Raw genomic sequence first — 16,773 nt, 5'->3', positions numbered from 1 at the left:
TTTCAATTACGGCAGTCAGCTCTTTCAGGTTCCTTAATGCCCCATTTTTTTACGGACAGCCTGCAGGCACTAAAGCAGAGGACTCCAAACCCACCAAACAAAGAAACACGTTTGAAAACACCTAGGGTCACTCAATCTAGCAGTATTAACCTTACAGGGGCCTGTTGAGAGGCTGCGATCAGCCGTTGGTCAGAGAAGGCATTTACTTTCTGTATCTTGGTGGCGTCCACTCTGTCCCTCGTACTAAACGGTCTAAACGGCCTCGTATAGGCGGCGCATAGGTGTCGCTGAACGTCCTCCTCCTCACTTCCTCCTCGCTTGAGAATCCATTAATCAAGAGCGCAATCTTTCGAAAAGGGAGAGCTGGAACTGCCGCGACCATGGGCTTCAATTCTGCACCGCACAGCCTTCCCTTCACAGCCTTATACCTTCGCAAAGTCATCTCTCTCTCACTGTATAATGGACGATGACATCCACTGCTATGTAATCGTGGCGGTTCTGTGAGGCTTAGCGCTGATGAGTGTCATTGAGAAGTGAATGCACCACGGACCATGAAACGACTCTCGCGAATTTCGAGTACTTTGCCGTAAACGGCTCGCGTGATCTCTCCCTATCATACACACCGACTTTTAACAGTATTCAGTCCACCAGGGGCACAGTTACCATACAAAAATAGCGAGCCATGACCGCTGGATACATCCGCTTCGAAGCTGGCTTACGTCATCGTCGTCCAGTTCTCTCAACCAATTGTGGACGACCGGGAGCGCACACCCGGCAGGACCACCTGGGTGCGTGGTTTGGACGATGACGAACGTCGTATGCCTGCCGTATCAGTAGAGATATGACGAAACGCAAATTGTCAGCGATGGAGGAAGAGATTATGCGACGCACACAGTGGTATCATCTTGTCCCGCTTTCAATTGCGGTGCAGACAAGCGAACGCACGCAAGCGAACTCTGCTGCAAACACCCAGCGTCACTAAAATCTAGCAGTAATGATTGGCAAAGGGCGCCGTTGGCCTACCCTCCAAGGTCTGCACATAACAGCCACTGTTCCATATTATTGTGCACGTTACAGGCAGAAGTGCTGCGACCGTGTTGTGATCATCTGGCCCTGGTGCTACATACAGGGTGTCCCAGAACGCGTGTCATTGAAATATAATAAAAAAACTACGCCACCTAGAATCATGCGGTCAACAGCATTTGTTCTTATTAGTCTTTTGCCTACCTTCTAATGTGAATGTCATGTACTCCAAGTTTAATTATGTAAATATTTGCGAACTGAACTGAAATTTCAAGTAAAGGTCCCTTTTTTACCCCACCAATATGAAAAGCGTGCCGAATTCACTCAAATTCATGATAATTCGCAGTGATATTCACGAGCTATCCCATCGAAAAAAATAGCCGAATATCATGCTCTTTGGAGCACCGGACCATAGCGCGCGATGACTTTTTGAGCGCAATCGCTCTCAGTGCGACGAAAGGAGGTTCCGAAGCCAGCCCACAGAGTGATAGTAGAAAAAGTAAGAGTTCCTAAAATTGGGAGAGGGAGAGCATTATCCCAGCGAAAGTCGGACGTGATAAGCCGTGCCTGTTTCATCTCTTTCTGCGATGTCGGGGAGGGCTGGGTTTCCAAACTCCTTTCGTCCGGCTGACAAAGATTGCGCTGAAAAATTCATCGTGCGCTATTCTGTGCGACCTCCGTAGAGCATGATGTTCGGCCATTTTTTTCGATGGGATAGCTCCTGAATATCCCTGTCAATTATCATTAATTTGACTAAATTGGAAACGCTCTTCACATTGGTGGGGTAAAAAAGTGACCTTTACTAGGCAAATTTCCGACTTAAGCTCGCAAAAATTTACATAATTAAACTTACGTTACACGACATTCACATGAGGAGGTGGCAAAAACCCAGTAAGAACAAATGCCATGGACAGCATGACTCTAGGTGGTGTAGTTTTTTCATTATAATTCAATTACACGTTTTCTGGGACACCCTGTATGTGGCTATGTTACTTCATTCATTCCGACATTCACGGGCTACACCCGGTGTGTCATTCTTGGCTCGACTGTTTGCGGATGGAATCCTCAGCTGTTCCTTTTACCGCGACCATCGTACTGTCACGGAAGATCTCATGTCATGTTTCGAGTCTCTGGTTTCAGACCTACATTGCCCCATCCCCCAGTTCCGAAGTTGCGGTTTGACTTCACGTGCAAATACAGACTCTGAGAACGAAGAAAATAGGGCCACAATACATCTGTGCTGCCTTTTGGACTCTACAGTATTACGGTTTCGAATGCTAAAAAAAAAAGAGAATGCACAAGAAGCACAAAGCGGAAAAGAAAGAAAACTGTACCGGAAATGACTTCGCACTCGTGGCCTGCACTGCGCTGGGGTCTTAACACAGGAGGAATCAGGGCAGCATTTCTGAAAAAAAAAAATGCTTCTAGCTCTTCTTGTCACCTCATGCCTCATTTGTCAATGTCTTGCATGTGTGCCATAGTGTAACTCATTCTGTGTGCAGTGTCATCGTCACAGCCAACAAGAAAATGTTTGCAAGACCACCATCTGTCATTGCCTATACCTCGTCCAATCGCTGGTCAACTTCGTTTGATGCAAAGCATTAATTGCAGTATGCGTTTCAGACTACCAGTTCAAAGATGGATCCATAAAATGTGGCTTTGTCTGAAAGACAGTCCAGAGCTTATTGTAAATATCGCTTGTACAGTGTTATGGTCTGTAACACTTAGGGCTGTTGAAGATGACCTACATTAAACTACAATTGATTTTCTTCCTCCTCATTCCAAACGCCCTCTCCATCTTCACTTGTTTCTTGCACTGCCCTCATCCAAGAAACAATCCTGCAGACGCCCATGATGACAACTTGGTCCCACGATGTGCCAATCAAATCAACCGTTCAAAAAATGTCAGTCAGGTAGGCTGTACTGATAAGAGCGATAGGGAGAACCTTACATGATTCTGCATGAGGACACCATCGGCAGGGGGCCAGTGGAGACAAGCTGTGGTCAGCTGCTGTGCTGGCAATGTCTTGCTGCGGCAGTTGGCTGACCATGACCTAGTAGTATAACAGTAGGTCAGGTGGCTGACTCGTCACAGAAGGCATTTACTTTCGGCATCTTGGTGGCGTCTACTCTATCTGGTGCACCTACTAAACGGCATGTTCCTATACGCGGCTCGTAGGTGACGCTGAACGTTATTTTCCTGGCATCTTGCTCCTTGCGTGCACTTTTCAAGAGCGCTACTTTTTCACAGCATATAAACGTGTACTGCGTGGAGTCTATGAGCCTTTGCAAGTCATCACTGTCTCTGTAATGGACTACTGCCACAAACTTAATGGTCTGCGAGGAAGAAATATCGTTGTGAGCATGCTCAGTTAGTGCAGCGGGCAACCCATTCATAGGTTATGCCACAAAAATGTTACTGAGAAGTGGATACCTTTCAGCAGTATAGTAAAGTCTATGTTCCTAAGAAAAGGGCATTGTCACTTGCAGGGTCGCATTCTTCAGCGACCCTTTGCTCGAACCTATCCTCAGTCTATCATCTAAACCTGTCTATACTTAGCTGACCTAGACCTAGCCGAGGAAATCGCTTGTGCTCTACTGGAGTACTACGCAGTAGTGCTGGCGTTTTCTTGAAGTGAAACAGGTAATGCCCTGAACTGCTGGGTCAAAAGCACCCACAGATATAGTTTACATATTAGGAGCCAGCCTATGAGGTCTTCCACCAATTGTGAGAAGTAGCCAAGCACCCCAGATTAATAAGAACACATACTGAAATTCTAGACCAATGAGTGGAATAGACCAATATGTGGTCGGGGTGGTCTCTGACATCTTGGGTCAGTGTAGCCAATCAGCAGAAAGAGATGCCAGAAAATGCATGCGATTGGTGTGAAGGTCAGCGGTCAAGTAGGCGCAGCCATTGCGTGGAATAAACCAATCTGTCATACTGCAGATTAAGTAGTGCTGAGTAACTAGTGCCTGAATAAGTAGTGGTAAGTAGCACCACAAGGATAGTAGCTACACTATAAGGTGGTGCACGTGAAAGAGAATGTGGGCAGAATGTTCATCCTGGGCTGACTTCTAGGGGAACAAGGACAAGGCAGTGGTGATCAGTGGGTGGTGAACAAAGACAAATATGCACGGCTGGCGCACCATAGACCAAACAGCGTGAAGGGGCAGGTCTATGACGTAGCTGGAACCAGCTAATGGTATGGAGTTTGCTTGAACTGGATACAACTAGCTTGCACAAGATTAGAAAAAGTGGTTATGTCTTGTGCTAGATCTCTACTACTAGCTTGCACAAGATTAGAAAAAGTGGTTATGTCTGGTGCTAGATCTCTACTACTAGCTTGCACAAGATTAGAAAAAGCGGTTATGTCTTGTGCTAGATCTCTACTACTAGCTTACACAAGATTAGAAAAAGTGGCTATGTCTGGTGCTAGATCTCTACTACTAGCTTGCACAAGATTAGAAAAAGTGGTTATGTCTTGTGCTAGATCTCTACTACTAGCGTGCACAAGATTAGAAAAAGTGGTTATGTCTTGTGCTAGATCTCTACTACTGCAAACGTATGGCCGCGTTGGGCCCATCTATAGTTCAGTGCTGCTAGGTTAAATTGTGTGTATTATGGGAAATTAGTAATTGACTGAGAGGTGTAGATATTAAGCTACCATTTAGTACAGATACTTTAACATCGCATTTTGATTTGATGAAAATAACATGCGTTAACAGACGTTAGAAGCCTGCCTAGCTCTACCTTTAAAATACCTCCAATATCTCCGCGCAGGAGTACACCCAACCCGACAGTGTGCACACTGTCGAAACTGTACAGTACTTCTTGCTCCAGTGTCCCTTTAATGACCACTTTGTCAGACCACTCCACCAGACCCCTCTAACCCTGCTGGGAAGCACTGTATCGTTACCGTCAGTACTATCTTTCGGGGCGACACATAATGGGAGGTAGCGCAGTGTGCTGCATTCTGTATTTTATATGTATATCAATCACTCTGTTTTTAGCTTTTTCGAAAGAGCACAAGTGTGTCTTTTCCGATACTTAGAACTAGTGCTTTTAGATGTCACGAGCACTGGCTAATCTCCGATTTCGGGACGACGAGAAAGAAGGTGGTGTCTGCAAGAACAAAGAAGTGGCTCATGGCCATTATCTCATTGGCAGAAGAAGAAGAAGAAGAAGAAGAAGGATCACTGGCGAATCTCCCTTTGGGGATCAAGGCCAATGGACGAGGAAGAAGAAGAAGAAGCATTCCTCCTGTCATTTTGGAACAACAATGGTCATGTGAGTTTCTGACCTGTTATTTGAGCCCTTGCATTTGGTTTGCTGTGTGTGGCATGTGATCGTAGGACCTTATGAGAGGCACCCGTAGAGATAAAATGTCTACTAACTCGCCCAATTGAATTTGTACTTCCAGCATTTTAAACGATAGCCAAGATGGTGTTGGAATTATATTTCTAGCATTTTTGTTATTGAACTTTTTTACAAAGTTCAGCAAATCACCTAACGCCTTGTTGGCCGGCGCCGTTTTTCTCACGCCACCTGTGAAGAACATGGTTGGAGCAAGACAGATCATGATGTGGAAGTGTGGGGCAATACGGCTAAGCGATAGCAATAGGCGACTACAATTTCAACCAATGCTGACTGATTTCGTTCTGTTGCGCTTAATGTTGCAGTAGCGGAATGCCATTGCTCCAATGGAAAAATAGTGGAGTACTTGCAGTAAAATTCTTGTAGGAAAGTCCGAGCACTGCAGTGGTAGTCCACGTCACAGCTGTTGGGACCAGACATAGAACTACGTGTGTCCTTGATGATAATGTCGCGGTAAGCGCGGGCTATCACCTCTACCTAAAAGGTTTATCTAGAAGGTTCTGTAGCAGATTTCTGTTTCTCTACGACACGCTTACTTTGATTTCCCATTCGTGCAGACTTTGTCAGAAAACTCGCCGCACTATTTCTTCGCCAACGCGGACCATATGAAATATCATTTCCTTTGCTGCGACACGTGATACCTGATGACGTTCGTGCCCACAATTATGAGTCGCTTGCACTACTCTTACATTACCGGCCTCACCGGTCGAGACACACCACACATACCACAACGAAGGATTGCATTGTACGTTAGAATTTACCACAAAAGTGCTCCTTTAAGGCTTGGTGCGTGTGGCGTTAAGGGTTCGAGAAAGGTGTCGCTAATTTCCTCCTGCAGAGTCTGTGATGTCACCCATGGTATCCGAGGAGCCAGAGGAACCCGAAGCGTCCGAAGTGCCAGAGGTGCGTGAGGTGTCCGGAGATGGTAAGTTACTGCACCCTAGCCATTTCATGAACCATGAAGTAAGTTTACTCTCAAGAGTCCTACTGAATTTGTGTCATTGCACCCTGCGTGTCTCGCACAGTATTCTACTAAAATACTGTGCCTCTATGTAATGCGGAAGTATCATGACTTTAAGCGTCTGGCAGCACTGCATCTCCAATTTGTATCGTCAACACAGCAGTTTTCCAACGTGAGAAGGAGAGCGGAGACGCACACTGTTGCCAGAAGGCAGACGCCACAGCTGTACTGTTGGAGACCCCGAAACTGTAAGGTCTCTAGAGAATCTGGAGAATAGAAGTAGAATCTAGAGGTAGAATCTCCTAATGCTCACTGACGGCATTTCTGGCACCTAGCCTTTAGCCGAGGCTGAAACAAACTGCAGCACTTGGAAAATGTTCGCAATGTCTAGACAGAATGTCATTATTTTTTAGGTGCGCAACAAGTGTCTATGCTCAGAACGTTTGTCACATAGCACTTGCAAGCATGGTGATGATTCGTGATGATCCGGGATCATGATCGGGGGTCTCGCGAGCGGCACTATGGTGTGGATAGTGTTAATGTGAGTTCACCTCTATTTTCTTACTGACAGATGGCGCCGGCGCAGGAGGAGGAGACGACGAAGGTACGTGCTAGTTCACTCATTAATTCTAATCCAGAATAAAATGAGGGATTGCTATCGCTGCTGTCAACTTAGACAAGACGACAGCTTGCAAAATATCAGCATGCCACATGTCATAGCCACAGGCTGGCACTTCACTAGAAATTCATTCGTCACGTTATGGCATAATGTCTATCACACCAAACCTATCAACCACCTTGAAAGCCCATCGTAGAACGTTTGCTTCAAAACCTGTACCCAAAAAACCTTTATGCTTCTGTGATATTGATGGTGAACGACTGCCATATGATCGCTTTCACAGTGAATTAGCCACCATCTGTGTGATGCTTCTGTTATGACACTCTTCATGATACGATACTACTGCGAAACTGGTCTCGATAGCAATGTGGGGACATCTTGTAATGCTCTAAAGGTTGGTGAATGTTCTACTCTGCAAGCTAAAGGAAATATCACCTTGGTGAATGTAGTGTTGAAAGGCGTGGCTAAGCGATTTAGGCCACATCCATTGGGGGAGCAACACCTCTGCAAATGGACGCATTTGTGAGTGCCAAAAGATGGGCTTGGGACGTTGACGTGATGACACGCCAGCGCTTCAAGCGTCCGGGGTAGTGAACGCATGCCCCGTGTCCTTGTAGCTGCATGAGGAGTGTACAAGTGGCTCTGCATGAACTTGAACTAACGCTTCTTTTTCTCTTACGTTTAGAGAGAAAGTGAGTATTTCAATATTTCATGCTTTTCTGGGTACCTTGTAGGCCAGGTTGAAGGCGCGTTGACATATACATGCAGTGATTTTTCCATTCTTTACCCACAAATATTTCGCGACACCGCCCTTCCTTCCTGTGTTCGAAACACGTGCGTATGCCTCCTTGTCTGGTTCTGGATAAACCACTGTAAACAGATAGCTTCTCGTCGAATGAACCTCCACCAGACACAATGAGGGGATGGAATATTGAAAAAAAACTCAACTGTGCTTGGACTTTATTTTGTAATGCATCATCATTACTCACTAGTCTCTGAAAGTGATACATTAGAGTACTTTTCATGCTTATTAATACATTAAAAATGCCACTACCTTCATCGAGTAATGACTACTTTTGCATTCCATTTTCTCAGACGCCTCTAAATGAGCAATGAAAAGTAAATAAGCAACTATAGATAAGAATTGCAAAATGCATTGCCAAAACTACACAAAGGGCCCTCGAAGCGTAGGGGCCCTCAAAGGGTGATTTATTATTATCAAACTTATTCACAAAATTGAAGGAAGTGCGAAACGTAATTTCTGACGTCTGCAGACAAATTCTCAAAATAAATGATAAATTTCTGGCACCAATTACTAGTACTAGAACCCATTGAGATCTTACATTCAAGACTTATTTTATGCAAATTGAGCAATTCCTTGTGGAGCTGTACGGCTTGAAAAATGCATGACAAATGCCATTGGGGCAGGAGGGTGTTGCACTCCCTTTTCAGCCATGTAGCTTGTTACGCCTTATCTTACTTTTTTTTCTAAGAGAGTGGAACAGTTTTGTGCAGATGAATAACTATTGCAGAAACTGCACATAAATGTTTCAACAAAGTTTTCTGCACGCCAAATTGAACAATGATTGCCAATTATATTGCGTGTGTCAGACTTGAAAATGCCGTCACTCTGTATTTACATTCAAAAACATTTCATTTTAGGAAGAAAATAATTACTATTGCCGCTGCCGTAGGATGCCTCCTTCTCGCCAGTGGCTTGATTATCATGACGATCATTCTCGCTGGCTCAGACAGTAAGCGATTATCCTGTTATTCTGTTAGTGTTGACCATATCCATATCCTGTTCCATAGCCATGTCCTGTATGGTAGCCAATCAAAAAAGTGCCTATAGGTGCAAACATGTGAATGAGAACAGTTCCTATTGCACGAGGAAAGGTTGTAACAGTGAGATATATGAGATCGAGCAACGAATATCCATTGCCAGATTTCTATAATGAAATTAACCGAAACCCAACAAGAAAGTGCTACGACAAGTCAACCCCCATGTGTGGGGGCGGGCGGGGGAAGGTTGTCCTCCCGACACCTTGGTTGTCGCTTGGCTCGTGTGATTTCCGTGGAGAAAGCCTCGCTTCTGGGTCTTGCTGTCCTAATAGCGCTTTTTACGTAAACGAAAATCTGTAAAACAACAAGTGATGAAGATAACCGACGTCGAATACCAGTGTTTCCTATGCATTAACAGGAACGCATTATCCGCATTAGCTACGCATTAGCCCGAAACTTTTTGCTTCATTTTCTAGCTGGAGAAACCTCAGACGAAGCTGAAGAGAAGGATAAGTATGAAGGTTACGCACCACGACCGCTGATGCCGCGCCCTAAAACCACCCCACCTCCTATACCCACCAAGACATCGACGAAAGCGCGAATAACGACAACGACTACAAGAACCACAACAAGCACAACAACCACAACAGCCACACCGACCACGACTGGTAAGCAGCATAGCAGAGCGTGTTCTAGCTCTCTGGGTGCTTAGAAGGAGCCCATCTATGGCACGTTCAGCTCTTTTCTTTCTCTCTGGTGGGCTCTTGCATTAGCACCTGGGGTGCACACTGAAACTAGGTGGTATGGCATGACCCACCCAGCCCAGAGGCCATTTAGCAAATCATCCAATAAACTTGCCTCTGGCTTCTTCGCCTGTACTGCCTGCCCAATGATATAGAAGCGCTGAAGTGCCTGTCGTTCACTTTGGTGGCGACAGTTTCCGAGGATTGTGATCTCCGCGTGGTTGACTCAGGTGTCGTGCTCATGCAGCTGGCTAGGTACAGGACAGGATATGGCAAACAACGCTCAGTAGGAAAGGTTGTAGCGGTTCCTTCCCCGAGCGCAAGTGGTTCCTTGAATCTTGAGATGGGTAGCGCCCCCATGCAGCTGATTTTGTCTAATTGGGGAGCCACGCTGTAGTTGTGTAGACCGATATTGTTTTTCTTCTGCCAGCAAACGACACGCATTGCTCGAGTCCGTCGCATACAAATCACCGCGTGTTACTAGAGTTGGTCATTTCTTCAAGGACCGTGCAGAGTACAAGGCGCCCCTGCAATGGGAGTAAAGGATCCAATGCGCTTGAGTAGTATAGTACTAGTACCGATTACACGCTTGATGGCGCTTCGCGCACGTTCACTGCGGAGCCACGTATTAAAAGGGGACTCTGGCCGTTAGGCGGAAGCCAAATGTGAGGCTCGACCTGTCAATCAATGTTTTCCGTGCATTTCATTTGTTGCCGTTTTCTATGGGGGCCGCCATGTCACCAAAATCATGAAAGTGTTCCTTGGAACGGCGAAGCAGGGCTTACTTATATTCAGCTTCAAATTTCGCTTCGCCATTATTTACGCGAAAATGATATGTTTCGTCGCTAACGTTAGGCCTAGCGAAGATGTAGTGATCCCAAGAAAATAGCAGGTCTTAATTCGGTAACAAATGGAGGAAGGTTACAAATGTTTTGTCCTTTTGCAGGTACCATTCCGCATTACTTCATTATGTGTACCGTGGGAGAGATGTTCAAGTATGACGACAGTTACAAGTCTGCGAACTGTGATTACTTCATCTTCGACAGCGTCATTCCAACGGCAAGTGGATTAATTGGGTCTGAGGATCAGCATGCCTGGATGGCGTTCAACAGCGTGAGTTTCGGTTTCTGCAATTCCAGGTCTGCGAGGCAAACTTTTCTGGTCTACTACCGTCGCAAGTGCGACCTACCCAAACAGTATTTTTGTCTTGTCCTATAGCACACATCTTTGTGGTCTCGCGCAATAACTCGGAAGAATATTTTGTTAATGACCCTTGTGAATTGTCTACAGAAGACGCAATTTCAGGGGTGTATTCCACGGATTCGCTGTTTCACTGTACTGTCATTGCATCTCCAGCTAGCAATGCCTCTCTCATCACCATCTGTCAAATGAATAAGACCTTCGCTTATATCCTCGGCACATTTACGGAAGTAATGTTCATGCCACGTAGGATGTAAACGACGACACAGCATGCATACCGCGGTTCCTGCCGTGCATCCCCTGCCGTCAATACGTCTGAAACTGTAAAATTAGAAACTGCAAAATTAGAAACTGTAGCCTCGAAATTCCCTTACCCAACTAAAACGAACTCGGTGCCTGCTCCTATGTTTTGATACAGATCATTCATCGAATTCAAACAGAATACAAATACATCGTTCCACTTCCCATTCTTCTTTATTTCTGCAGTAGGGCCAACCCTTACTGTGCCTCATTTATGGCCCTTGTTTATTTTTGTTTTTGTTTTTCTGATTAAAGATCGCTTACAGTGAGGCTGCCCTTTTTTTCTGCCTTTGCGCTTGTCGTACCGGCAAGCTGTTACTCGGCAGTGCACAATTTTTCCTGAGATCAGCTACGTCTTAGCAACTTCTCTGACAAGCCACAGCCTTTCACTCGTATCAAATTCCATGACAATTCTCAGATTTCCAGGTTGTTAGACACTATGTATGTGTGTATATATGTATATATGCATGCACGTAGATACAGTAGATAAAAACATTGTAAACGTGTCATTTCCTGTCAGCATCTGTATATACACTCTTTTGCAAGTGTGCTGCTCTTTTGCTCTGTAGTTACTTCGACTTCCGCCATTTGTATTATGGAACCAAATAACTCAAACAAACGAAATATATTTTTCACTGTTTGTATCTGGGATAACAACAATGCAAATAGCATATACTTTATACTTTGGCGGTCACTCACAAAAGGCCACTATGTCCAATAAATACATGTAGTCAATGGATGGAAACCTGCGTATTCAGAAACGTGACAACGCCATAGTAACAACGCCATAGTACTACTGCTATCACAGACAGTGCCCTGGCTGTGCGAACCAGTCGGTCGAGAAAAAGGTGACATGTGGTTGTACCTTCAACGACACACAACATGAACAGACACCTTTCAGAAACAGTCGCTGAAGTGAAATCCTATGCACCTTATCCATAGTTGCAGTACGTGCAATAAATTGCAACAGTTTTTGGTCAGTTTAAAGGAATAGTCTGTGGTACGCTTATTACAACTACCTATTAAACAGACATGTGTCGCTATTTCTAAACAAATTTTAGAAAACTTAGAAAACAGAACCCCCGGAAGAGTAAGCTCTGTGACGAAGTGTACGAAAAAGGTATGCGCGAATAGTATATAGAGAATATGTAATGGGAATTAAAGGCTAAAGGGAAACCTGGAAAGTTTAAGTTGGCTGACCAGAGCAAAGACGAGCAGACGAGAGTAGAAAGAGAATAAATGTCGTCATTGTTCGTGCCTTGCACAAAAATACGTCTTCCAGATGACGTGGACAGGAAGTCCGAAGCCGGAACTTGGAATTTCGTTTCCGGGAAGTGATGTCGACCAGTTGACTGCTGCCATCTCGCAGACTGTCGCCCTGAGTGCATTGAAAAATCTCTTCACAAAAGGATTCAGACTGTTCGGCGTTCTCAACTGCTTCGGAACCGCGTCCCTACTTTCTAGTAGCAGATCTGCGTTCGAAGGCTTGTTTGATGTAAGTAAATCCTGTAGCAGAAACAGCGGGAAGAAAAAGCATTTCCCAAAACGTCTGACCATCGCAAACAACCTGATCCATAACACAGCTTTGCTTTGGATATGCATGAGAAAAAGGAAATGTAGGAGAAAGTACGTGACAAAGTGTCTGTGGTTGCGCGCTTTGCCCCCTTGATGAAAGTACCTTGCCCACTCCCACACACGCACACATGGACAAATCTTGGGAATACCCATAGTGCAGGACCTATAGAAAACAAGAAAAATCTCTCCACATACGACTGATTATCAGCTTACATTTTTCAGAAAATACTCTCCTCGATGGGCGCACCCCAAAGGGGTGCTCGGGGTGCATTCTTCATTGGACTGCACCTGTCGGCGGGATCGACAGCGCAGAGCGCTTCACTCATGCAGTATGCAACCGCTATCAAGTAAGCAGATTGTACAGGTTGTTAAACAAAAGTTTACGGAGCACGCGAGCGACGTACTTTTTCTTCAGTGCGACACCCTAGCGGCTACCAAAAGCGGGTGAGTTCACTGTTTCAAAGGGATGGAAGGGTACGCTGCAAGGGACACAGAGTGGTTGTTCCGGTGTCGCTTGAATGCTCCTGGGAAGTGGAAGCTGCCGCTACTTCTGTGTATTTCAGGCAGCGTACCCTTCCACCCCTCCGAAACTCACCCACTTTTGGCGGCCGCTAGAGTGTCGCACCAAAGAAAAAGTACGCCGTTCGCGTGTTCCGTATACTTTTGTACCAACCTGTACACCAGAGAGTGTACAGATTGGTACTCGTAATTGGACGGCTGAACAAAAATGTCAAATTTTATTGCCCCATCATGCTTAAACATGACGTTGCAACTTTGTATGAGCAACCTATATGAAAAGATGTATTGTATGATTGTAGATGTACTATACGTCTGAAAATATCCAGTGTATCCATGTTTTATGAAAATATATACTCTATTAAAATATTACTTTCAAAAGCGTACAATTCAATTTTACAAAATGTGGAACAGATTAGCGATGTAGCAGAATGAGGACTTGCGCCACCGAACAGTGGACAGCATCAACAACGGAGTCCAAAGTGATATCGCATTGGTTGATATGTAGGAGGACGCGATTTACTACACCCCACAATACCGCCCAGATCTTTGGAAGCTTTCGGCAGATATGGCGGAAAATGGACATAGCGGTTACAACGTGACTGTTATAATACACACACACACCCTTTCTGCACTCCGTTTCTCCACAAACAGTTGGTCGTACAAAAAAATTTACCAGCTGTCCTTCTAGACATGACCCGTTACTCAGTGCGAAGTGGAAGTGCGGAAAATCTAACAGATTAGTGTGGTTCGCTGAACCAACCAAATCGCTGAGTCGGCTGCCTTGAGCTACCGTAGTTCGAATGCTTCACTGTGTGCTTTTGCTATACGAATGACGCTCCGTTCGGATTCAGTTCTGATTCCCGTGTGCTCTGGTGTGGATCGTCGTGCGAGTGGATGTATCTCTTTGCAGACACCTGAACGTTCTCATTCTTCAGACTCGCATCACTCCGGCACCCGCAGTGAATGCGAGCGACTGCTTCATCTACCCGACTAGCTCGTGGTCGCAAACTCCTACCGAGAACGGCACCTATTCTTCAGTAGTAAGCGATGTATATGATGAAAGTCTGTGCGCGTCTGTGAAACGGGGTGAAGGAGCGCTGAGGAGCTAGCAGGACATTACCATGATTCATGAGAGATAGAGCATTTTTGCCAAGAAATAATGCCATTCACAAGGCATAATACACGCCTGCATCGCCAAATTCCCAACATTACGCTTCAGAGCTGGGCATATGTACAAGCAGCACGGGCTCTGACAACACTGGATGTCGTCCAGGAGCAAATACATCACTGAGAAGAAATTAAATTAAATATTGCGTGCTTAGGCATGGTGCTATCTTGGGGTCTATTAGTGGGACGATGCTTATAGTGTAGAGATAATTGCTTCGCAATTATCTCTATTGAACTATGCTTTGTATATCTGCGTCTTGTCACAATACCAATATTTGCAGCAAAGGGCCGCCCAGATGCTTTCCGCTGCACCCAACACAAACCTGTCCTTTGGTATTTCCTTCTCGATGCGCGTCAACATCTATGAGCTTCCAACGGAAGCGACGACTTCATCGGCAGCTGCGAAACAAGCCTGTGCCTCTCGCAACTACGGAGACTTAAACAGCATATGCGGTCCATCTGCTTACTCCACTTTCCTCCAGGACGATGACTGTATAAATATAGACTTCATAATCGGAAAGAAATTCGCCTACACGTTTAGTAACCAACCTTGCATCAACGTATTAGTAAGTGGTTTACAAAGCAACTGTCTGTAGACACAAGCGCTGTCTTGTCATGCTCAAATTCAGCACTGGGAACTAGTCTGTTGAAGGAACCAGAAGTCGCGCATACGGCAGTGGTGAATCGTTTTAGCAATGCCCTCGGAATCGTTCTGCGTTTTACAGCGAGGCAAGCTGCGCGGATTTAGCTTCCACTATTACCTCACTAACAAACGATGTACTACCGCCACAAGCGGGGCTTCCGGTTCCTCAAATAGCCTCGTTGCCAGTGTTCAATATTTTTGTTTTTCCCAAGCAGGAATAGTGTTGTACAGTAAGAGGAGGGGGGGGGTCATCAAGCCGCAAATGCAAAGGTGGAAAGCGGCAGCTGCAGTTTCGTTTATGAATATAATTGGACCTTCATTGCGCGCCCCCAGTTTCCGACCTCGAAGCCTTTGGGTTTCCTGTTCAAATGCTGTTTTTTGTGCATGAATTCTCTTCACGTACAGATCTGTTCTTGTGCAGTCCTGGGCTTCTAAAGAGCGACGGCATCCCTCTTTTTCAGTACGATATGGCTAGGAAAGAAGTGCAAAAGAGTTCGAAGTTCGGCGTTCTGCTAGCGGACATCAATATGGACACCGCTGAATGTATACATTGGGAACGCCGGGAGACACTGTGGAGAGTTACAGAAGCGAGTAACTTCCTCCGCACCTTGCGTCGAGATTATCCCTGAAAGGCTGCACTTGGAGCTGCAAGCGAAAATGCGTTAATGATATTTGAATGGCTCACCGCTAGAGTAATAAAAGTGGTTGCCGTATCGTCCTGTCCCACTTTCACCTATGGCGGTCAGCTCTTTTAGGTTCCTTGGTGTCCAGACTGCAGACCCTTAAGCCTGATTCACTACTGTGTTACAATGCGCTCCAGGAGGAAGAAGAATGTGAACGCATTGCAGCATAAAGTATGGGGGACGGTAAGTAACCACAAAACCTGACCAGTATGGAGAGAGGCAGAGTCATCAGTCGCACGAGCAGCCGCTGTGTTGACTGAACACGATCTACTACAGTAGTGCGTCTGTGGAGGTATTAAGCAGGTATTCAGTATGTATGGCGTGGGCCTCTACTAAGCGCCTCGTAAGCGTCCTTGAACGTCCCTCTTCATCGCGTGAGCCCATTGATCATGAGGAGAGGGGGCTATGCTTTGAAAAACTGAATGATGCTGTTTGGTAGAACGGTGTGAGCTAGAGCTGCTACTGCTGCGGTGATTCCCCGCCTGTTTGCTGGCAGTCGTCTATTCTCGTGAGATCCATACACCAGACTCACAGGGCGACAGGCGTCGTGACCGGTCAGTGTTTGAAGCATATACAGTCAACCGTCGATTTATGAACACCCTCGGGTCCCCAAAAAATCGTTCATAAGTCGAGAGATTCGTAATTCCGTTAAGTGAGTAGTGTCGAGCAAATGGAACAGCATTTCGGAGTTGGGATAGTGTTTATAATGCAATATATTGCATAATTTTGCTTTCGACCATGTCTTCCTATGCAACAGTCACACAAAGAAATGACGTTAGAGCTTTCACACTATTATGCAATACTAAATTGTTTAATTTTGCTCTGGACCATGCCTACTGCTGTGTCGATCTTGGAACGAAGAGATGTAAGCACATTCGCGCTGGACTGGTCTCCACCAGTAATTTTAACCTCCGTTTATTAACCTGCGGGTGACAGCAAACACCTTATTCATCAATTGGGGTCAGGAACTCTTGGTTGCCCCTTGTGCGACTAGTTTGTTGTTCGGATTTCGTTTTCATTCGGGAAAACGTTTTCATTCGGGAAAACGTTTTGTCCTTTCAGGCGTCATTCATAAGGCCACTGAATAATCCCTTTGAAGGTTTCTGTTGACCTCGGAACGATCCGTTCATAAAGGGCAAAAACGCTTGGCAACTCCTAGTTGGTTTCCAGGAAGTCCGAC

General features: G+C 45.5%; 2 protein-coding genes across 3 annotated transcripts in view; one reads left to right on the top strand and one right to left on the bottom strand.

Annotated features, from left to right (window-relative positions):
* Window positions 1-8,737, bottom strand: part of LOC135397238 (uncharacterized) — a 48,862-nt gene extending 40,125 nt beyond the window's left edge. Inside the window, exon 1 of the mRNA XM_064628672.1 lies at window positions 8,659-8,737. The gene's annotated coding sequence lies outside the window, so the exon portion shown is untranslated. The remainder of the gene's footprint in view (window positions 1-8,658) is intronic.
* LOC135397239 (uncharacterized) lies at window positions 5,226-15,611 on the top strand. Of its 2 annotated transcripts, none has more exons than XM_064628674.1 (11): window positions 5,226-5,314; window positions 6,240-6,326; window positions 6,934-6,966; window positions 8,644-8,735; window positions 9,240-9,431; window positions 10,453-10,619; window positions 12,289-12,501; window positions 12,804-12,928; window positions 14,011-14,140; window positions 14,549-14,833; window positions 15,372-15,611. In XM_064628674.1, exons 4-11 carry the CDS (start codon window positions 8,708-8,710, stop codon window positions 15,537-15,539), a joined length of 1,308 nt encoding a protein of 435 aa, XP_064484744.1. In that variant the 5' UTR covers window positions 5,226-5,314; window positions 6,240-6,326; window positions 6,934-6,966; window positions 8,644-8,707; the 3' UTR covers window positions 15,540-15,611. The 2 variants fall into 2 exon arrangements, with proteins under 2 accessions (XP_064484744.1, XP_064484745.1); XM_064628675.1 differs by lacking the exon at window positions 5,226-5,314 and adding an exon at window positions 5,339-5,854.
* The last annotated feature ends 1,162 nt before the right edge of the window (window positions 15,612-16,773 follow it).

This window comes from Ornithodoros turicata, chromosome 6 (assembly GCF_037126465.1).
Source record: "Ornithodoros turicata isolate Travis chromosome 6, ASM3712646v1, whole genome shotgun sequence".
NCBI lineage: Eukaryota > Metazoa > Arthropoda > Arachnida > Ixodida > Argasidae > Ornithodoros > Ornithodoros turicata.
Note: the sequence above shows the minus strand (reverse complement) of the source record. Positions and strands in the feature narration are given on the sequence as shown.